We start from the raw sequence: 22,988 nt of genomic DNA on the forward strand, positions 1-22,988 counted from the left end.
ATATCCAGTGTAGTGTGGATGGAGACGATAAAAAGAACTGGGTAGTTATGAAAGCAAAGACTGTGCACCTTTGTTCTGAGGCGATATGAGCAGGGTCATTCCCAGGAATAATAGTTGGTTAAAGAAAAAGAACAACAGTGGCAGGAAGTCTTCAGCAGATACAATGTGCACAGTTAGTGGAGCATCATCAAATACCAAAAACACAAGTTGTCTTACGTGCTGAGGTGTAAAAATACCTCATGGAGCGTTGGAACCAAGTGGTGAAAATCAGACAGAAACAAGATGCTGAACTGAAGTGAAACCCAACTTTAATGTCTGATACATGGCAACGTTGCAACACTCACATATACATTCTTACATAAAATAAGTCACACATCAGCATTTTGATAACAGCTACTGGTTCAAACTAAAACAATTACTGTAAAGAGGTATTTTGCACATGAATGTTTTAAAATAAAATAAGAAAAGTGGAATGTTTAGTAAGTTCAGCCTAGCTTGTTCTCGGTTTTTAACAAACTTAATGTCTTTTCCTTTTGAATCTAATGACAGTGGTCATAGTGGCTCATTTGGTTGCTTCCCGCTATATTTTCCTTGCTTTTCTTTTCCTCTCCCTTCTCTGTCTCTGCTGCAAAAGCCTCAATAGTCTGATAGTTTTACATAAAACTTACATTCAGCAGAGCACAACTATCAGTATATTTCTAAATGTACTGCATCCATACTCACAGATTATACCTGCAACATCTATCTGATAATCACAGCTGACTAAGAGATGCCTATATCGATGAACAAATGTGACGTGCTAATATTAATCTACATAAGCCAAGTGTCTACACATGGATAATGGAGACTTCGCTCTCCTCTGTGGCTTGTCGAGAAACAAACGTGACGCGGGATCAGGAAATCCTGGTTGCTGAAAGAAACATGTCGGCTGTACAGTAAAGTGAAGTGAAGTGAAGTGAAGTGACAAACTGCTGTGAGAAAAAAAGACAATACAGAAACTGTGTTAGTGGTCACAAGTAGTTTGTCCAGTTGTTCAGTTGTATCGACCTGGGTCAAATAGCTTGTGAAAAATAATGACCAGAGCTCTTTAACCTGCTTCAGATGAATCACCACATACAATAAATCAGTGTATAGTAGCGGGACTGCAAAATACAGTGTGAAATGAGTCTGAATAGATCTGCTGTGGTTCACGCCATCTGCCGCCTCGTCACACGAGATGAAGTGTTTCACCGAGGTCTGATGCGTTTGCGCGTTCGACTCAGGTCTCTACTTTCTCCTTCTGCTTCTTGCTCTTCTTCAGGAAGGACGGCGGCTTGAACTTCTTTTTCTTCTTGGACGGGGATTTGGACGGCGAGCCTTCAGGGGTGTTACCTTGGGGCTTAGTTGGCAGGGCGGTAGGAGTGGAGGACGTGTCGTTGGTGGAAAGAGCCTTCATCCCTTTCTCCAGTTCCTCCGTCGCCTGCTTCTCCTCCTCGCCACCGTTTTGAATGGCCGGAGTGTCGCTCTCTGCCTTCTCTGCTGCGAAGATTGTTGAAAGGGAACAAACAAGGCACAGAATGTTCAGCAAAGACGCAAGACAGGCCTGAGATGGGTGGAGCTGCAAAGCTACATGCTAACATGCTTGCTTTATGAGATTTGAGTTGCCATACGGTTTCTCTGTACTTACTCACTAGAGGGACAAGACCAAAGCACCAGATGTGTGCCCTATAAACCAGTGTGGGGTAACACAGAAAAGGACAGACAGACAGAGATAGAGACACAAGGAAAGAGTACAACAGATACAGTAGGTGCTGAGACAAATGAGCTGAAATGTGCCAAATGTAACTCAAACAGAAACAGAACATAAACATACATTTTGACTTTTGATTCATAAAACCCATCGTTCAGTTTTATTTTAGCAGATTTCTATAGTAGTTCTGATCCACAACTCAGTGGAATATCTTCAAGTCTTTATCAGGTTCTGAAATTATTCAAATCTGATCTCAAGTGAGCAAAACACACAACAATTTTCACCCTGTCATCATTTATTAAACAAAAATAAAGCCAAAAGGAGGAAAATATGTGTTTGAAAGTACCAGCCAAGAGCTGCTGATCAGGTGTGTTGATGAACTGATCATCATCAGTGTGATCACCTCTATAAAAGCAGGAGTTTAGTCAGTTTGCTGCTCTGGAGCTGACAGTTGTGTGTTAACACAATGACAAGACAGAAAATCATCAGCAATGACCTTAAAGAACTACTGTTGCTGCCCATCAATCTGGGAAAGTTTAAAGCTCATTTCAAAACTACTGGTTCTACAGAGAGAATGTCATGGACTTCGTTCCTTCTGGTTGTTGCTCTCCATCTCTGCTGTGTGTCATCTTTGCATTTGTGTATTTTTCAAGCCACGTCCATGCACCTTGTTCCATGTCTTCTCCGCCATTGTTTTGTAAGTTTTTGTAATCTTGTCTTTTGCTGCCACGTCAGCCTTTTGGGTTCCTTTAAGTTTTGTTATTAAATTAGTTTCCTTTTTGCATTGTGATGAGTCTGCATTCTGGGTTCGCCATGCTCCGCCATAACAGAGAAACGTTCAAGACAGCCGTCTATCTTTTTAGGAGGGGCTGTCTCAATTGATTTACCCCAAGGTCAGACCGTGCAATGCTCAGAGTAAAAAACTGTAGTCTCAGAGCTCCATCTGAGACTCTACAGGCCTCAGTTATCAGGTTAAAGGTTAAAGGTTATGACAGGACAGAACAAGTATGGCTTGTTTGGAAGACTTACAGGAGAATGCCTCTTTTCCCAAAAAACAACATGGAGGGACGGCTTAGGTTTGTGAAGTTTCATCTGAATCACAAGACTTCTGGAACAATGTACTTTTAGACAGATAAGACCAAGGTAATGTTTACCCATAATGCTTTATGTTTATAGAAAACCAAACACAGCATATCAGCACAAACACCTCATACCAGCTGTCAGCATGGGGGTGGCTGTGTGATGGTTTGGGCTCCTTGCAGTCATTGAGTCGACCATGAACTCCTCTGTAGACCAAAGGACTCTGGAGTCAAATGTGAGCCCATCTGTCTGACAGCAGAAGCTTGGACCAAACTGGGTCATGATGAAACAGAACAATGATCCCAAACACAGCAGCTGATCTACAACAGAATGACTGAAGAAGAAAAGAATCAAGGTGTTGGAATGGTCCAGTCAGAGTCCAGAACCTCAACCTGACTGAAATGCTGTGGTGGGACCTTAAGAGAGCTGAGCAGAAACAAATATCTGCAAACCTCAATGAACTGAAGAAGAGTGGACCAAAGTTTCTCCACAACCTTGAGAGAGACAAACAGAAAGTGACTACTGAGAGTTATTGCTGCTGAAGGAGGTTCTACGAGCTGCTAGATCATGAAGTGGACTTACGTTGTTACACATCTTTTCCATTTTGGCTTCATTTTTGTTAGAAAATGAGGACGTGGTGGAATCTGTTGTGTGATCCTTTTTTTGTCCAGTCGTGATATGTAAAACTCTGGAACTGATAGAGACTTGACTCTCTTTTTTCTCATGACTGTAATATTGCCTAGCTGAACTTGCAAAAATCCTGGTCGAACCGGTATTTTCCTCATATTTCAAGTCAAAATGTTTTCTTCAACAAAAACGACGTACATCAACAAAAGCTGACAGTGAATGTTACTCCACCAGGTCTCTAATAAGCAAGAGGACCTCCTGCTGAGCACATCTCTACCAAAGATTTCAATAAAGCCATTCCAATTTAAAGTGTTCGAAATGAGGGGTTTTATTATTCAGAGAAACTCAAGAGAAAAAGTAAAAATAACACAGGCAGCAGTGCTGTATTATGGATATTATTTTCAAAAGAAAACATGACTTTATTAAAAAATATATTTGACACAGCAGTGGTTCTTTTTATTTTACTTAATCAAAGGGACCTCTGCTGTGAGGAAAGTGTGTTTGAAATAAATCCATTTTATGTACATTTCTTCATCATCCGTGCCTTCAATCTTCAGGAATTTACACAAAACCGTCCTATTATTACCCATTTGTGTGCTCAGTACAGAGACACTATCAGCTGCATATGAGGAGGAGTAACAGAGCTGTCAGTGAGGGTTTGGAACATGCACCAAGCAGCACTGAGTCACATGAGGCCACGTGTGGAACTTGGAGCAGGCTGCAGGTCAAACAGCAGCATGGAGGGCAAGCTGGGCAGACAGCCTGAGTCTGTGCTCCGCCGAGCCTCACCTGAGATGAGAGCGTGGCTGGCCGCGGGGCCTTTTGTAGGGGAGGCAGCAGGGGAGGACTCCCTGTCGTTCTCCACCTCCTCCCCTACTGTCACAGACACACAGACGGTGAGGCAGAGTGAGGGCTCAGATGTGCAGGAGGTTGGGTTTGAGGGGTAAAGGAGAAGTGAGCACACTTTACACAACGTTCACGTGTGACACTTAAAGGACCAGCGTGGAACAACAACAAGGGGTCTATGTCAGAAACATGAAATGACTTTTAAATTCATGAAATGTGTAATCCTAACATGCGTCCCTGAGATAGGTCAAAGGTCCATCAAAGATATGTTTGGCTCAGCTGCCACTGAGCATGATGACGTGTTGAGAAAAGCAGTAAAATTAGTGCTCCTTCATTTTTTAGTTATTATTTCATGCCAGTATTTGGTAGAAAAGCTATTCAACAGTCAGCAGATCACAGCTTCATGGTGGTGAGTGCTATTACTTGAAATATATTGGTGTTGTTATAAACTCTGGTGCTGACAGCCTGGAATGGTTCATTGGTTCTGTTTGGGTTTTCTTCTCGCCAGTTTTTGCCACGTTGGAGAATATTTCTCATTTCTTTGTAGTTTTTTGGTGTCTCGCAGTCAACTTTTGAACTTTGTGGTGGTCTCAGTGCTCTCATAAAGTTTTATCCATGACTGCAGTAACTTAAAGTGCTGCTGGTCACTAGGAAATGTTAACGCACAAATTGTCAGCATTTTCAAAAGAGCTGTTTCAAATTTTGAGTTTTGAGTTTGCTGACATATCTGAAAGGCTTGTACTGGATCATATCTGTACACATTTTTGTTGTACACCAACGCATGAACCAAGCCGTCTGATGACTTGTCAATATATATGCTGGTGTGAAATAATAACTAAGAAATAAACAAGAGCCCTTTTATTTACTGCTTTTCTCAAAATGTCATTATTTCCATTGGCAGCCGAGCTGAATGCATCTCTAAAGGACGTCTGATCCGGTCTTGTTAGTGGATGTGTGTTAGTACCTAATGGTAGGTGGTGGTCAGTTCACCCCTCCATCAAATTGTACCCCCCACTTCGTACCCAGTTGTACCCACCAGTTGATGTTTTGTACCAGCTGAGTATGAAATGGTAACCACTTCCCACCCACACACTTCTTTATTTCTTACTCAACATTGTTATATACCATAATTGTATTGTGCTTTTTTTTCTTGCTTGCTTTCTGTTTTGCAACTCAAGAATCCCTACGACCAACCCTGGATGTTTGCAAAAGCACCAGATCCATGTGACCCTGCCCAGAATCAAGCTGTGCTGTGCTTTATAATAAAAAAAAAAAAACATACTGTTTCCATGACACAGTGATAAGCCAGACATTTTTAAACGTATACTCTAAGACATTAAAACATGTGTAACCGCTCAGTCACAATGTGTAAATCACACAGACACTCTTGACAGTGGAGATGAAATGTGCTGCTGGTGTAAAATACAGAAAAAAGCACAACATAGCCTTGCTTGTGTTTTAGGCAAACATTATAAATTATGATTTTGTTTTAGAAGATCCATACCTGATTTCAAAATAACTTGTTTTCTTTTGAGATCTGGGGCTATTCTGAAAACATCCAGACCTTTGGACCTAGAATGAACTATTTATATTTACTGGGTCAGTGGGTCCTTCTAAAAGGAAAGTTTTCTGTAGCACAGACACAAAACACGTGTTAAACATTGTTGCAGAAGGGCGAGGGGTGGTTGGATGGATACCTGAAGACCTAGAAACCCTGGCTAATGGGACTATTGTGTGACTATCTTAAACTTGACCACTAGATGTCAGTATTTGTTACACACTGTTCCTTTAACCCATTCAGACTGGAGGAAACACACTGTACGTGTCAAGTCTGAGTCAACATTTATTATCATCATCCTTTCCCAGACACACAAAAAAAAATTGCTCCAAAATTTAATTAACCCTAAAATAAAATTATGATTCTAACATTGTTTTATACTAAATTTAAAGTGATTTGAAAGTTGAGATATAAAATGTTTTTAATAGATATTTAGACGTTTTCCACAAAATCCCTTTGTGCTTTAGTTTAAAATAAAGCTGTGGTCTGAATGGATTCAGAGGATTAGAAGAAAGTAAGGAATGCATTCAAAGAAAAAGTGAGAAGCACAATAAACTAATTTACTGCAGAAAATTACAAAAAATATCTAGATGTGGCACAAGTGAAAAACAATGAAAGGCTATCAGACACGTTAGGAAACTGAAGCTATAAATTAATAATGAATGCTAAAAATGGTCAGTATTATTATATAGGAATTCAATCTGATTGTATTTAAGTCTTCTGCTCCTCTTTTCTTTGATTTTTGCACGAGTTGGCTCACCTATCTATTTTCTGTCATCTTTTAAGTCCAAATTAATGTTTATGTTTCCTGTTTTCTGACACCAAACCAGAAGTAATACATGGGAATGTAAAATAAAGATTTCAGGGACACATCTTTGCCACATACTAAAGGAATGGAGGTCAGTCTAAATCTTTGATTGATCTACTGTATATTTTCAGTCAGAACTGTGTCCATGGATAGTGATGCTGTTTGACAGCTTATTGAACATCAGTGTAACACTTTAACAAGCTTCAAATGTTAAATTTGACTTTGTTTTATAATTAAGATGCCAAGAAGCATGAGGTCGTTTGAGCAGCAGGTCGAACTGAACAACGTACCATTGGTCCCCTCATCTTGTTTCCTTTGCACCTCCTTGCGGTATTCCTCCAGCGCTTGGTCCGTCAGTTCGTTGAAGGGATTGGGAGGTTCTGGTTCTGGTGGGTCTTTGGGTGGGCTCACTGGAGTCTGAGGAGCAAGTAGAAATATGCAGGCACAGTTTATACTCTCAATACCAAAAAGGGAGAGGAAAAAAAAAGAGTAAAACTGTTCTGCCTGCAGAGACAATGTGAATTACCGGAGGGCTGTCATCTGTTATGACGCTTGCTAGGACTTGAGACTGTGGTCCTGCTGTTTTCATATCCTGACGATTCTGCTGTCGGATCTGAGGACAACAAAACGTTCTTTGTAAGCATTTTTGAGTCACCTCTGTGCAGAAGGCGGAAAAGGGGAATTAGGGAGGACAGGCATACCTTGTTTCGTGTCTCAATCACCTCTTGAGGGTTGGTGTAAAGAGGCACAAACTGGTTTGGGTTTTCAATCTTGATGGCTGTGCTGCCGGCCTGTGTCACCTCGTCTGCCTTCAACCACTGCAAGAAGGAACATCAGCAAGAAAATGGTGTTTTATTAAACACTTTATCATGAACAAACAAGCAGAGATATCGGAAATCACCCCAATGTGTCCATTTCAGTCACAATCAAGTCAAATTTAATTAATTCCTTTTTTTTAAAAAAAAAAAGCTCAGGAGAGAGATGTATTGAGATATGATGTGTTTGGCCACCAGAGGGCAGACTCTGCTCTATAGTAGTCCTCACAAAGCTTGTGGGCCTCCATCTGCAATGCAGAGGAGAGAGAAAGAGGTGAGAGGGACTCAAGAGGAGTCAAGCTCCTCCCACTGATGTAAGAAAACCTCTCACATTTAGTTTTTTCATATTTTTGCAACTTTGCAAAATTTATTTCCCCTCTAAGCTATTTGGAAACAAAGATAAAGCCTCCACTACTGAGATTCCTGTCCATAGAAATCAGAAGGAAGCCTGCTAACTCAGTAGTTTTAGTTAAAGCAGACCAAAAATACTGTACATCCTACTGATTTACTTTATCTGCTTCCTTTTTGTATTATATATAATTAATGTCCAAAACTTAAAAGCAAAATCAAGCCTTTTCCATTTTTTCGCCAGACTGTCTGCTTTTTTAAACTCTGGGTTTTGATTTTTCTGCTCTACAGTTACCTTTTATTTGTCCATATTTATATAGTCACAATGTAATAATCCCTTTATATGAGAAGATAAACATGATGCGAGATTTAGCCCACAGTGACCACAAAGAACAGGGACTTCATAAATGTCCCATTGTGGAGTTAGTAGAGCAGATGCATGTTGGTCAGTGGGGTAATACAGATCACTCAGACTTATCCCCAGAGCCTCACAGTGGTGCGTTGGTGTCCCGGGCTGGCTTGCTCCTGACTGACTTTCTGGTAGGTGTTAGGGGTGTTGAGCCATCGTGTCCTCTCCTGCTGCTGGCGCTGAGCGAACGGGTGCTGCCTCAGAGCTGGGTGGACACCGTCATCATCGAACTGGTGGAAGGCCGTTACTGTTGCCGGCACCTCCACCTCCCTCCGTGTCCGTGTTCTCTCCAGCAGCACAGGGAAGCGGTAGGCATAGCCAGTACGGTAGCCCTGGAAAATAACAGAAAGAGGCGTTTTAAGGTTTAGGCAGGCAGCCATTACTTAAGTCTCCATTAGGCTAAAAAAATGCACTACTGCTACTGACATCACTTAAGTACTGGTTAGGTTGGCATTATGGGCACCTAAAGAAAAAGCAACAATTTCTAAAGTGTTTTTGTATTCAAGCATGTTTTCTGTGGTTTATACCATTAGTCCAGCTGCATATGCTGTGTTAAGCTGCTCCTGCACACTCAACAGTTCACACTGCTGGATCTCAAAAGCTTTCCAATTGCAAAACCGCAGGAAATCTTTTATGCTTTCCCATGTATCCATTAATTTTCTAGACCCTCTCAATCCTGCGTAGGGTCAGAGGAGCTGGTGTCTGTCTCCAGCAGTCACTGGGCAAGTAGCAGGATACACCCTAGAGAGGTTGCAAGCCCATCAGTCTTTTTTGTTATTTTGGAGCATCAATAAAAACACAGCAGTGTTTGTCAAAAATGGTATTTGCTCTGTCTGAACTGTTATACGGACAATCAGACAACTCAGGACAAACTTAAACATATGAATGTCAGTCTCCAATACTTGACTAATACCGTGAACATTATAATTCTCACCTTGTTAGGATATATTTTTCTAGTATAAACAGAAACTTTGCTGGGAGCAGCTGTTCTTTCGATGATGTCAGGTCTAGGGTTCTGGTTTTGGTTAAGGGTAGGGTGAACACATGGTCATTTAGGTTGTCGGGAATGACTGGAAGTTATTCCAATGCCAAGAAATACAATAGATGCAATTTTTTCAGCTATTTATTTGTGAATAAATAGCAGTTAAATAGCAATTAACTGTGATTAATGGCCCTAAAGAATAAGCTGATTTGGCTCATTTTTGTGTCATAATTTTTTTTTTTTAGTAAGGAAGGTAATATTGAATTTTACAAAATATAAGACAAATCTAACATTCGCAGACAAAGTGGTTTCAGTGACCGAGTTGGCCTGATAATGTGTGGATATTTTAATGCTTTCTAAGGTCAGCATTTTTTAGTATTTAATGCCAATGGTAGTAAAAGACAAAGTGCACTTTGCTACTATTTCTGTTCATGGACAGCATTTCTGGGTGTATCTAAGAGGCAGAATGAATCTGGTTTGGGGGCCTTCTGACCTCCAGAAGGCACTGGAGCAGTTTGTAGTAGAAGCCAGAATAAAGACCAGGACCAGGACCTCCAAGTCTGAGGCCATGGTCATCAACTGGAAAAGGGTGGATTGCCAGCTTCAGGTTTGGAATGAGCTATTTCCCATAGTGAAGGAGATCAAGTATTTCCAGGTCATGGGATAGCTGCTGCAGTGATGTGGACGCTGTACTAATCTATCATGGTGTAGAGAGAGCTGAGCCAAAAGGCAAAGCTCTCAATTTGCCAATCAATTTTCATTCCAGCTCCCACCTCTGGTCATGAGTTATGGGTAATAAATAAGATGGTGAATGCAAGTGGCTGAAATGAGCTTCCTTTGCACGGTAGGCTGGACTCACCCTTGGGGATAGAGTGAGGAGCTTTGCTAATCAAGAGGAGCTCAGAGGAAAGTCACTGCTCCTCTGCATCAAAATGAGCCAGTTGAAGTGGTTTGGGTATCGAGTCAGGATGCCTTATGGGCGTCTTTTAAGGAAGGTGTTTCACACATGTGCCAATAGAAGGAGACGCTGTGGCAAACCCAGAACTCAGCCATGAGATTATATCTCACAGCTAGCCTGGGAACTTTCCAAAGTCCCTGCAGATGAGCTGGAGAGAGGGATCTCTGGAGATCTCTGCTTAAGCTGTTTCCCCCACGACAGTCTCAGGTAATCTGTAAAAGATTGGTGGGTGGGTGGCTAGCTGGCTGGGTGGATGGATAGCTGGATGGATGAATGGACAATAATAAAACAAATTTTAAGAGTATTTTTTTCTTCTTCTTTAAAAATAGCGTTATGTGGAGTACTTCTACATGCTGTAGACTGCAGTCAGAATGATCTCAGTTTGGAAAATAAGGAAGAAAGTATTTTTACACATTGTCAGTATTTTTTAAACCAACCGATGTCTGTGTTGCTACGCTAACTCTGTAATTGTGGTGCATTCCATTTGTGCTCAAGAGCTGAAATTTCCAAGTTCCAATACGGAAAAATCAATTGGAACACCCTGGAGGTTTCTTATCAGCTCTAACCTCAAAATCCAAAATGGCAGCACACATAAAATGTTGGGATAGGTGGAGTAATCAACTATGTTGTTGCACTTCTGTCAGTTTGTGTTTCATTAAGTCAGTCACAGGTATAGTATTTTGCATTCTCAATTACCAAACATGTTGCTATGTGGTTCTGCCAGAAATGTATAGTTATTGTTACATTTATTGTTACTGGCTCGAATTGCCAATAGCAGTTAGCCTGGTTACTGAAAAATAGTTGAGTTAGATGTAATGCAGATCCCATATTTAAGTTCAAAGCTAATAGAACGTAGCATTACTTATTTTACTGTCTCATAATTGCTGTTTTGGGGAAAGAATAGTAGATCACCACAACTGATCCACAGCAGGATACATTTAGCAGCCACTGTGCTGCTAAATATAGCAACACATGGATTCACTTAAACTGCTTGGATGTTTTTGAATTCAAGTTGTTTTAGGTGGCAGATTTCTTTCTTGAATGAGCCTTGCTGCTGCTAACTATGCAGTAATCATTCGGATTCATCAGCATCCATGATCTATATCAAAGACTTTACCAGGCTCCCCCATGAACCACAGAAGAAAGGATTAAACTAAACTCCATGTGACAAATCAGACAAATGTCTCTATCTTTTCGATGTTTTTAAAGTAGCCATGACTATCACTGCATAAACTCTACTTTTCTGTTTCTTTTCAGTTCAGTGCTGCTGCTTACCAGATTATCCAGCGTCCGCATAAGAGCTTCGAACTCGTGTTCCCCAGTGCGGCTCTTATGCAGGGGTCCGAAGGTGGAGCCAGCCCAGCCGACAGTGCCAGCTGCAGCAGGTTTATGGATGGTCCGATCCAGCAGAATCAGGTTGTGTTCCCCTCCAGAACAACACAACGCCGACACCTAGCAAAAACGCCCACACACACATATAATTAATTCTAGTGAAAGCAAAGCCTCATGTGGGTCTTTTCATCAAGGGAATAGCCTTTGTTAAAATAGAAAACTACACACATCCTCTTTATTTTCATACAAGTGCAAAAAAAACTCTTTTTAATGTGAGTGAAGCCATTATAACCTCACAGTTAGTCACCTAAGATCTACAGGCCGCTGCTGTAGGAGTACTGTGGGTCCTGATGCTTCTGTAGTGAATAATACTGCAGTGCAGAACGAATGGCTGAATAACACCAACAGTGCACAAGGAGTACCAAAAGAAGAGCAAAAGTCCAAGCATAACACGGATGCATCTATGCAACCTACATAAGCTTGTCCACTTTCTCGCTAATCCACAGAGGCAATGGCAGAAACATTTCTTCAACCCACCTACTGTTTCACATTTTACTCTGTGTTCTTGTTTTTGTCACCTCATTACGACTTAATCTGGTCTCATCATCGACCTTGTCAAAAGCAGTAGTGATTATACAAACAAAAGGCAGATCACCATGAAGCAAGCCATCACTTGTCAGTTACTGGTACAAGTTAGGATTGAGATTGGCATAAAAGGTAAAGTAGGGTTACGGTTTGGGTTTAGCTGTATGCAGTGGATGCATGTCAATACACTGCCCTAATAAGAACAGAAACACAAACTCGTGCATGTGTGTGTATGTGTGCTACCTGGATCTGGCAGGCTGCCTGGATGTGGTAGATGGTGTAGAAGGCCTCCTCCACAGATTCCCCCAGAGCCACAATGCCATGATTCCTCAGCACCAAAACCTGAGAGGCCAAGAAAAGAAAAGTGAATCACCTTTGTAATAACTGCAGCTCCGCTGCGAGCAGCAGTAGAAGCTTCAATAATTAATCCATCGTGAGGTCACATAACCCTGTAACGTCTTCTCTGCATTCATTCTCAAATCTCAATGCCATGTGGGTGGCACTCGAGAAGCTACAGTCAAACCAGAACTACATTCAGTATGGTCTCTTGTGTTCTGCTCACCTTACAGGTGGGTCCTAAGCTCTTCTGCAGCTCCACTCTATCATTCTCCTCCTCCATGACTCCATTATAGTCATAATAGGCCACGTCACCGACCAGCAGGGCCTCGTGGGACAGAGGCATCAGGCCGCATTTCATAGCTGAAACCTGGAGACAGTTAACTGTCAGCTCGGAAAAGTAATGAGGGAGGCTCACCTTCACAGTGCGGATGAAATAGTCTGTGTCAACAATACTTGAATGGAACACAAGCAGAATCACTTTTTATGAGAAAAACACATTCATTATCACCATTGATTTGGATGTGAAATCGGTAGATGTTTTTTGTGAATGAAAATAAACAGCAAAAGTGTAAAAAAGCCTCTTCTAAATGAGTCTGGGCAGAGTTGGCTGTCAAATGTGACAAAAATTTAGTTTAACAATTAGGGACAATGTTTTTGCTCGTGTCTGTGTGTGTGTTTTTTTGTCTGTCGTGTTAGCAAAAATATCTCATGAACCAGAGGAGAGATTTTAATGAAACTCTCAGAAAGCAATCACTGCTTGTACCTCTACATCTGATTAATGTTTGGAGTCCACCTATTTCAAGATGGTCACCACAGCCAATCAGCCTTAGCCAACACATGGCTATAGCTTAGTCAATTTTACAGATACTGAGCTAAAAATTTGGCTTAGTTAGTAGTTGAGTCATTCATAACATGCAATCTGAGTGTTAACACATTATTTGAAATCTTGAGATATTGCTTATTATTAGTTATTTTCAAGGTTCAACCAAAATGACTATAACTTTGTCACTTCTCAGGATAAGATGATCTTAGTTTAAATGTCTTGCATAAAAGGAGGCGGGCAGCATGCATTCCTTTTAAAGAATGTTGATTCTTTAATGTTTTTCTGCAACTACTTTTCATGTAAGGCAGCCATCATGGCTTTTGAGGTCAAGGCTAGTGACAATCTTCAACTATCCAAGTTAGAATTTTGACTATGGAAGGCGCTTCAGTCGATTGATCCAACTTGGAAACTCCACCTCTTGAGTGCAAATGAAACCATAAACCACCCTCATTTACAGCCGTCCCACTCTGACTCACCGCTGCTGTAGCTGGTGTGTGGAGGTGGAGCAGACAGCGGACATCAGGCCGTGCAGAATAGATGGCTGAGTGCAGGCTGAACTTCTCAGTGTCAACTTGTAGGTTGGTGCTGCCCTTCTCCACCACCTCACCTAGAAGATTCACTTTCACCTGTGGAAAAGAACAGCTGTCAGGCTCATGTAAAGCAGGATTTAGTGCTTTAGATTCCAAAATTATACCAAAACTTGCATTGTATCATCAATATTAGAGCTGTTTCAGCAGTTTATGCATCATAAACCCAAATCCTTTCTCACCAGACTGGATCCAGTCACTTCACTGTAGGCCAAACCATCTGGAAGCACCAAGAAATGTTCTTGTTCTTTACTCACACGCAGCTGCCAGAGAGGAAGAGTGACACCAGTTAGAATATGGGACAGCTACAGCAGTCCAGTAAAGGCAGGAATGGGATATAAAACTAACTGTGAGACAGGTTTGGCGGATCTGGGCCCAGCCATAAAGGTCAAAGAGCCGATGGGTGCTGGCTAGCTTGCAGCGCATCAACCTCTCTCCCTTCACCAAACTGCCAGGTTCCCATCCATGCAGGTCGTTGATGGGCATCACCATCATCATGTCTTGGAGAAAAAGAAAAAAACATCTATAGAAAAACTTCACGATGGAAAAAAACAAACTAATTTAATAAAGCAATTTTTAATTAATGGCTGTCAACATACTGGAAGGTGAGACTGGTAGGGCAGCTGGGGAGCCATGAGAGGCCATGAAATCAGCCAGCTGCCTCAGTGCCCATAGATTGGAAGAGCTGCCACCCTTCTTCATCTGTTCCTGGATCAGCCCATCCAGCTCCTCTCGAAAGGACTGCATACAAACACAAATCAGAACTCAATATACAATTACAGTAACATCTAATCGCAGATCTTTTTTCATTTTTTAAGTCAAAACTTGGAAAGTTGAATACTGGATTGTCTCATTTTCCAATAAAACTTTTCAGTGATTTTGAATCAGCAAAAACTGAAAAAAAGGCCATTATCAATTTTTATAGCAAACATTTACTGATAGATGCTCAAAGCTCCTTTTGCTTTGGGGTTAACCTCAAAACAATTTTTTTATCAGAAATATTTAGCTTCACTGCTGCCCTGATATAAGCAGATGAGACCAAGTCCTCAGACTGTTGGTCCCAAAGTTCATCACATGTCAAGAATAATTTCTGAACAGGTTTATTCTAATACAAGGACACAATCCCAACTAGAAAAGACAAAGTGAAAGACAAATAAAAAAGAAAACTGGCTTTCACCGGACTCTGGAGGAGGCTGGAGATGCGTTTCTTTCTTTCTCCAGAGATGGGAGTGGAGTGCTGAGGCGACTGGAGGCTCTCAGGGACCCCATCGCTGGGGCTCCGCTGCACAGGGGTCCCCTTTGGGGTGGGAGATTTGCTCATCTTCTACTTTCGTGCAGTAACTATCTTATAACCAGGTGAAGAACTGGAAGAAAAGAAAAACAAAATACAACTACTACAAATGCTGTGTGTTGCTTTATTTAAAGGTGATAAAAAATGAGTACACTATTTCTTAATTCTAAGATTTCACATAACAGTATGTTAAAGATGACCTGATCAGGTCTTATAATTTCACAAATGCAACATAAGCAAAACAACAAATGTCATTTGTTTGATGAAGCTAATTAAAAATGAGAAACAGCATGTAAAACCGAAGTCCACCTTTACTTTAAGAAATTTCAACTTCACTCCAGACTGCAACGGTCAAAAAAGTTAGAAATAAGTCTTAGAGCTATATGTCAGAACCTGCAGGCTTTGGTTAGCATGCTGAATGGTAAAGACTACACACTGTAGTTTGTTTATAACGGTTGCCAGGAGAAAACCTCTTCTTTTGAAAAATCAAACAAACAAAAAAAAAAACCCAGCAGCATAACTAAAGTTAGAAAGCTTTATTTTAACAAACCACAAGACTTCTGGAACAAATTCATCTCAAGACTAATGGCGAGCTCTTTTGCCATAGCACACAGCACCTTGTTTAAAAAGAAAAACAGCATGTCACCACATATGCTTTACATCAACAGTTTAACACGGTGGTGGAGGGGTGATGGTTTGGGCTTGTTTTGCAGCTACGGGACATAAGCACCTTTCAGTCATTGAGTCGACCATGAATTTCTCTGTAGACCAAATGATTCTGGAGTCAAATGTGAAGCCATCTGTCTGACATCTGAAGCTTGGACCGAACTGGGTTAAAGAAGTAGACATTGATCCCAAATGCAAAAGCAAATTGATAACATGTTGGCTGGTAAAGATCAATGTGTTGCAATGGCCGAGCCAAAGTCCAGAAGTCAGCCCACCTGTAATGGTGTTCAGGGACTACAGAAGATCTGTGCCATTAAAACTAATGTGTTAGAAGCAAGAGAAAACAGGCAAACATAAGAATATTCATGGCTACAAGGGTCCAGTTGTGATGAATGAGTGGCTGGTTCATAGCATCTGCAGAACTGCAGTTTTTATAGAATGTTCCTCGTCTATATTGGTCAGAATCTACTAAAAGTAACCAAAGAACAGTAGAAAACCAACACCAAGGACATACAGCAGTCCAGACTGAGGCAAGACAGGATACCAACAGTGGTGGTGTAATATTATAAGCAATATTTGCTGGAAAACAATATCCTAGAAATCTGCCTGAGTGTTTTGCTGACCAAGCACACCTCTTCATGAAAATGGTATTCCATGACAGCAGTAGCCTCTTTCCTCAGGATAATGGTTCTTCAAGAGGCATTTGCAAAATGGTTCACAAATGGTTCAATGAACACAACAACTGGTTTAGGACATTGATTTACCTCCAAACAGGTCAATTGTATTTTGGGTTCAAAATGGGGGATGTACGCATAAATATGGTATATGGTGGTCACAATGTTATGGATGAAGGATGTATAACAAAATAGTTTCTATGAAAATTACATATTACTTTTATGTGTATGGAACAAACTTACAGCTTTACACTGAATCTCTCACACATGTAGTTTCACTTCACTGCAGCTTGTAACTATAGTTGCTCTAATTTGGGTAAATGAGTTCAAACTAACGATGAACAGATACATTGTCTCAACATTGTTTCTTGTTATTCAGCTTGTTGACTGCCATTGGGCCGTTGGCAAACAAAAAAACATTAACCGGTCATCCAGAATTTAAGAATTAGTAAAAAGGTATAATACGGAGCCATAAACATTATGTTCAGAAAACTATCCTGATTATGGAAATTACAAGCGCTTTAGTTTAGAACTATTTTCACAACAAAAAGGCAAGTTCAGTCATGGTTATATTATGAAATCTGTAGACAAAAAGGGGGAACGTCTTAAGTCTTTGCTTTCAAAAGAACATCACAGCTCTGTCACAGGACCCAACAGTACACATCCAACCAGAGAGAGCTAAAACTCAAAGCTGATCCAGCTTATATAATTAGTAATCAAATAAATATTATCTATTTAATCAAAATCCTTGCTTATGCACGATTCAGTTTAGCTCTAAATGCCATTGTATTTTGCATTAATATGAATAACTGAATTTCCTGTTTGCAAAGTTGAGCATTAAGCTCTCATTTCCTCATAACTTTTAAATGGCAGCATTAAAGTGAATAACCTACCCTTACATTAAGGATGCTGTATTCCTCTGGGCCCTGGCTAGTGGAAGTGAGGCTCAGTAAAATGCAGGCATAAGCACTGCATAAGCTCACAAGCAGACAGCATCGTCAGAACCACTAAGAGGAAATTAGGAAGTAATAGAGCTCTGTTATTGGAGAAAGAGTAAAGAGTTACCGTAAGGATCTTCAATGAGGAGCTGGCCCCTCCCCAATACACACAAACACAAACTGCGCTGCAGGCACAAGATAAGGCCTCGAACGCACCACGCCCTCCTTTTCCTCAGCTTCATCGCGCTAACTGACTTCATTACTTACTTGATTCGTTGCATCACTGTAAGCACAACTGAACTGCACTCTCCGTTTGATGCTTCATGTTTCCTCCTGGAATGGCAGGCTTTAAAGGCTAAAAGACAAAGCTGGATCAGATTCATGCACGTTATTAGAGCTCACTTCACTGGAAATGTGAAACTCTGGCAGATTACTAAACCTTTAATGGAGCTTTTGGATGAAAGATGTGATTTACCCGACAACAGCAGGCTATCTGAGCTCAGATACTGAAATCAACCGACCTAAAAGCTGCTATAAAAATTAAATTAAACAAACTTAACCATCCCTGAAGCCATAAAACCTCCACACAAACAACTGCAAGTGTATATTGATGTATGAAAAACAGTACACTCCTGGATATTTATGAACTTTTTAATAAATGTGGCGCTTCCTCTTAAAATGCTGCCTTTTTTAATAAACTGCTTTGCTTTTTATTTTTTATTAACTCATGTAATCCACAGTGAAACGGATTGCATTTATTTTACGCAACAGCCAGTTTATATAAGCAGCAGCTTTCTTTCTTCACACAAAAGGTTTTGGTTCAGCGTACATGTGTGTGCGGTGGGGTGGGGGTCAGACAAATGAAAGTCTCTTTCTCCAGGGAGGGTCCTGATGACAAAAGAGGGAGCCACGATGCTCTGGCTGCTTGCCTACCATCACTGCCTCCCCCCACTTATCTGACCGCTCTGCATTATCACGTTACTTTTGTTTCATAGAAGCTCAGGAAGTAATGGAGCTGCCACTCCTCTCCTCCTTCAGCCAGCTGCTCGCTGAGTAATCAAACAGAGAGAGGTTTTAATTCCAACATCACTAAAAATAGCACAGCTAATTTTCAAAATTTCATGTCATGAAATGTTAATAAGTAGGCTTTAATGGACTAATATTCATTAATAGCAACGGCGGTGGTTGATAAAAAAGGCTATTTTTTGGACGTGAAATAAAACTTCATATTTTTTAAAACCATTTGGAAGTGTGTTAGATACTTAAATTGTCTTAAGCTTCATTTACAAAATCTTTACTCCTTTCATGCAGCTGAGGATCCCATCATCTGTTCTGAACAAAATATGGAGATACTTTTAGTAGTAAAGGAGCCATAACATAAATGGTTCTAAAAACATGTCATCTGTGTAAATGATTACATGATCAAAACTCAACATCTTACATTAGATAAGTGTATTACATTGATCATACTGTAGTGAGTTTTGGTGGAGTATGTTTAAGGCTGATTATAGAGTGATCTGACGAGTTTTAAAGTTGTTTGATTTATCTGAGACAAATAACTAACAAACAATAACTAATCCTAAATAATACCAATGCATTCAAATACAGAAACTGATGTTTCCTCAGAAAGTTAATTTCTCATCTGTCTAAAGGTAGTTATTCACATTTTAGTACCGTATATTTGTGGTGATTTTTGAGCAAGAGTTTGATCTGAACTTTATGTACTTTGGTAATTTTTGACTATTTATAGGAATATTTTGGAAAGTCCTTTAGTTCTTTTTTCTTAACTTATGAAAACTGAGACTTTGTTGTATGGGACAATTTGACAGCTACGTATTGAGCGTTTTCCTTATGTATATATAAGACCGTCTCATCTGCATATCATTGCTGCCCAGCAAAAACCTTGTATTTTCATTTTTCTAAAACCATTTTTGTGTTTTTCCATAAATCAACTCTACCAGTCACCCAATAGTGTGTCAAATGTCAAACAGAGCTTGTGTTTTGTGACCACATTTTAGACTTTGATGACCTATATATCTTGTTAAAGCATTGGGAGAAAGTCTTCACTTGTAATTTCTGGATTATATTAAATCCAGTTTCAATTTTACATTACAAACACAATTAAACATGACAGTAAAATCTTACTTACGGATAAAAATAATTCAAAGATAAGATAAGAACTACACAAAACTAAATGGTATACTGTATATTTCTTAAGTTGGCAAATTTGCTTTTTTAGCTCCTATAAACTGAATGAAATGTAAAACATTTGATAGAGGACTAGTTTTAAAAATGCAACACTTAAGGTGATAATAACTTACGCCATAATTCATAGATGTAGGTTGTATATTTTTGAATTTTTCCAGCAACATATTCCAGAGTCTGTATGCGATTTTAAGGGAGGGTTGCCCTTCATCTCACCAAAGTGTGCTAAATATAAATAAATAATACCAAAGTAAAAAGCACTTTAAAGATCAAATGAAATGGAGCCTGAGGCATAGTCGAGTGACTGAGTCCATTTAAGTTAAAGGCGATGTTTCTTCATTTTAACTACAGGAGCTGAACTGGAGAACGCTACCACTCTGACAAACTGCATATTGGAGGGTAATAATTTTTTTTTTTTGCTCTCTGGCAATAGGCATTTCAATGAAGCAGCCTAAAAGGAGACTTTGGCCATTCTGAAGTGGTCTTTTGTGTAAAAGTTGTCAACAGTTAATATCGCAGCTTTATGTCCAGCCTCTATTTGTCAAGTTTTATTCTGACAGGACTGATTAGCTGACAGTGGGTCTGAACGCAGCCAAAAACCAAGTGGATTGCTGCTCTTTTATCTCTTTAATGTTCACAGAATAAGTAAAAAAAAATAATTGAAAAAAAAAAAATCCTTTTTTGCTTATTCCATTTACTGGGAACAATAACAATCAAGCATTTTCCGAAATGTTTTACCATTTATTTAAATTTATTTAATTTATTTATTTTTATTTAAGTGAATGCTTCAAGGAGATATAGAGACTAATTTTTGCCCAAGAAAAAGTTTGACCAGAACATGAAGGTTTTTTGGTGTCAAAATTGTTTTTTTTTTTTTTTTTTTTTTTTTACAAAAATTCAATATAATGTGGCCAGAATATGAGTTTAAATAAATAACCATATAATTCACAAAATAAAATAAAAAAATATGTTCATTTTTCTTGTTAAAACTGTAAACATATTTCCTGTTTGTTGATGTTCTGAATAAAAATATAATTGGTTGCTTAAAACATTTACACAGTAAGGTATCTGTTAAATGTGTCCAAAAATGTGGACACATCAGGTTTTGTTAGCTGTTTGAGAAATGTTGTTCTCGCCCACTACGTTTGCTCACATCCTGTGCATCTCCTGGGGGCTAAGCCCCCCTTGTCCTTAAAACCTAGTGACGCCCCTGACCTAATGGATGAAGCAGAAGCCATAAAAAGCTGTCGAGTAACTGATTTTTCTCTCTTTAGCACTTAATTTTCCTTTAGGACATATCTAACAGTGGTTCATGTGAATGTTGTTTTATAGATTTTTACACCACCCTCAGTACGTTATTTATTATTATATACATAGCATTTTATGGTTAATTGCAAACACCAACAGCAACAGCAGTAGCTGGTCGTAACACTTCTGATGCAACCTGGGGTCAAATCTGGCACGGGTTTTATAATATTTCTGCCAAAATAACTGTGCAATGTAAAACCGATGGTGGTGTAAAGGTTTAAGTAAGAGTGTTGGCTCAAATCGCTGAGAAATTTGAAAGATTGGAGTCCTTTAAAAAAACAGCAAAATCCAGTTTGGAATTAGGACGGCTTGGACAGTATTGTCCAAAAGGATTCTTCCAAAGGAGATTTTGCCATCTTCAAAAAAAAAAAAAAGTCCTCCAGTTTTCAAACATTTCATGCAAACGCTAACACCACTATCAGTTTTCACGTTGATTTCAGCAGAAATATTTCATAATTTCTGCCTCTTTCGACCCGAGGCTGAATGGGAACTGCCACATCTCGCTGCTGCTGCCACTATTCGCCACATAATTCTGTGTGTTTACCGATGTATGTATAGTGGTCTGAAGGTCTATAGAATAGTGTTCACATGAATCAGTGGGAACTGTGTGGCACAGTGGAGCAGTGGTTAGAGCTGTCGCCTCCCAGCAAGAAAGATTGCTTCCCTATCTAGGGCCTTTCTGGGTGGAGTTTACATGTTCTCCCTGCGCGCACATGGGTTTACTCCGGGTACTCCGGTTTCTTCCCACAGACCAAAAACATGCATGTTAGGTTCATTGGTAACTCTAAAACTGTGTGAGTGAGAGCGTGAATGGTTTGTTGTCTCGTTTGTCTCTATGTGTCCCTGTGATGGACTAGAAACCTGTCCAGTGTGTCCCCTGCCTCTCGCACAGTGACTGCTGGAGATAGACACTAGCTGACCTGGAAAGGAGGAGCGGGAAAAAGAAAATGAATGGATGGAGGAATGTGGCTTTAGAGCTTTGTTCGGACTAGCTGTTAGCTCATCAGTCTGGTCAGAATTAAACTTTATTTCTCAGTGAGGCTGTTCAAAAAGCTATCTACAACAGGTAAGATATTTATTATTAAAACTTTTACAAAGAAGCCCACTTTAAAAAGGCTAAAATATTCATTTAAATTCATTTTTAGGATTGTCTTATTTACATTAAGAGGTCATTTTATAAACATTCCACGAATTTATGTACTATCTGAGACAAAGGAGAGATGAGTCACACACAGCAGCTGTTTGCTGTCTGACTCTACAGCCCTTAATTTGAACAACAACAACGCGAAAAGCTTGCATCCCTCATCCCGACAGCGGCTCGCGCGCGGCATAGCTGCCTAGCAACACTCACTCGCGCGCTGCAGCATCAGCACCAGCGAGGATCCGCTAATGGCTTCCAGCTCTGAAAGGCTGCGGCCAGCGGCGGCACGGCCCGGCTTTGGGAGACACGGAAATCCTGCGAATTAAGGCTCAGCTGGAGCTTCTAATAGGACCGCATCGGCTCTCCCAACGACGAGAACCCGGTCCGGAGCCCTGATGGACCGCAGGAGCCAACAACAACAACAACAACAACAAACAAAAAAACACCACAACTCGACATCACAGCCTGTTCCACAACCCAAATACAGCACACCAGAATAAAGCAGATAAAAGTGTCTAAATCTGACAGCAGCGCGCTCACAGAGCCGCGGCTGCCTTTATCTCCACCCCACCCACCCCTCCATCCCAGAATGTCTCCCAGTCTGAGTCCACCCGTGCAGAGAGGACGGGGAGCGCCCTGCGGGAGACGGCGCGGTAAACAAGAGGAGGAGGACGGCGTCTTCTCACGCACAGTGCGCGCAGCTCGTGCACGCGCCGGTCGTTTCTGCTTTATTGTCCTGATCGAATTGAACACAACAAGAAGAAGAAGATGATGATGAAGAAGAAGAAGAAGCAGAGGGGTCTCACCTCAGCGCATCCTCAGCGCCGTGTCCGCGGTTGCGGCACGCACCCGCAGCGCAGAGCCGCGTCCGGAGGTGGCGCAGGTGGAGCTAATCAGGAAGACACCAGCTCCTCTCCTCTCTGTCGAAGGAGGGTGGGG

General features: G+C 40.5%; 1 protein-coding gene across 12 annotated transcripts; it reads right to left on the bottom strand.

Annotated features, from left to right (window-relative positions):
- Positions 1-286: 286 nt before the first annotated feature.
- On the bottom strand, positions 287-22,982 carry add2 (adducin 2 (beta)). 12 transcript variants are annotated; one of them, XM_017414668.3, is made up of 16 exons: positions 22,856-22,982; positions 15,004-15,190; positions 14,426-14,567; positions 14,175-14,326; positions 14,009-14,089; positions 13,716-13,865; positions 12,640-12,783; positions 12,321-12,419; positions 11,436-11,612; positions 8,304-8,552; positions 7,350-7,466; positions 7,175-7,261; positions 6,939-7,065; positions 4,226-4,312; positions 1,667-1,704; positions 1,391-1,518 (listed from the first exon to the last, which is right to left on the bottom strand). In XM_017414668.3, exons 2-15 carry the CDS (start codon positions 15,145-15,147, stop codon positions 1,670-1,672), a joined length of 1,791 nt encoding a protein of 596 aa, XP_017270157.1. In that variant the 5' UTR covers positions 15,148-15,190; positions 22,856-22,982; the 3' UTR covers positions 1,391-1,518; positions 1,667-1,669. The 12 variants fall into 12 exon arrangements, with proteins under 12 accessions (XP_024861372.1, XP_017270153.1, XP_017270154.1 ...); XM_025005604.1 differs by lacking the exon at positions 1,667-1,704 and having other exon boundaries at positions 287-1,515; positions 4,226-4,309; XM_017414664.2 differs by lacking the exon at positions 1,667-1,704 and having other exon boundaries at positions 287-1,518; positions 4,226-4,309.
- Between the last annotated feature and the right edge of the window lie 6 nt (positions 22,983-22,988).

Source organism: Kryptolebias marmoratus, linkage group LG1 (genome assembly GCF_001649575.2).
Source record: "Kryptolebias marmoratus isolate JLee-2015 linkage group LG1, ASM164957v2, whole genome shotgun sequence".
In the NCBI taxonomy this organism is placed as follows: Eukaryota; Metazoa; Chordata; class Actinopteri; order Cyprinodontiformes; family Rivulidae; genus Kryptolebias; species Kryptolebias marmoratus.

Coding starts and splice junctions, on each gene's coding strand:
- add2 (XM_017414660.2), bottom strand. CDS start 15,147: ATGAGCAAATCTCCCACCCCAAAGGGGACCCCTGTGCAGCGGAGCCCC. Junction 14,568..15,003: donor CCAGCCTCCTCCAGAGTCCG/GTGAAAGCCAGT, acceptor GTTTGTATGCAG/TCCTTTCGAGAGGAGCTGGA. Junction 7,066..7,174: donor TAACAGATGACAGCCCTCCG/GTAATTCACATT, acceptor CTTGCTCCTCAG/ACTCCAGTGAGCCCACCCAA.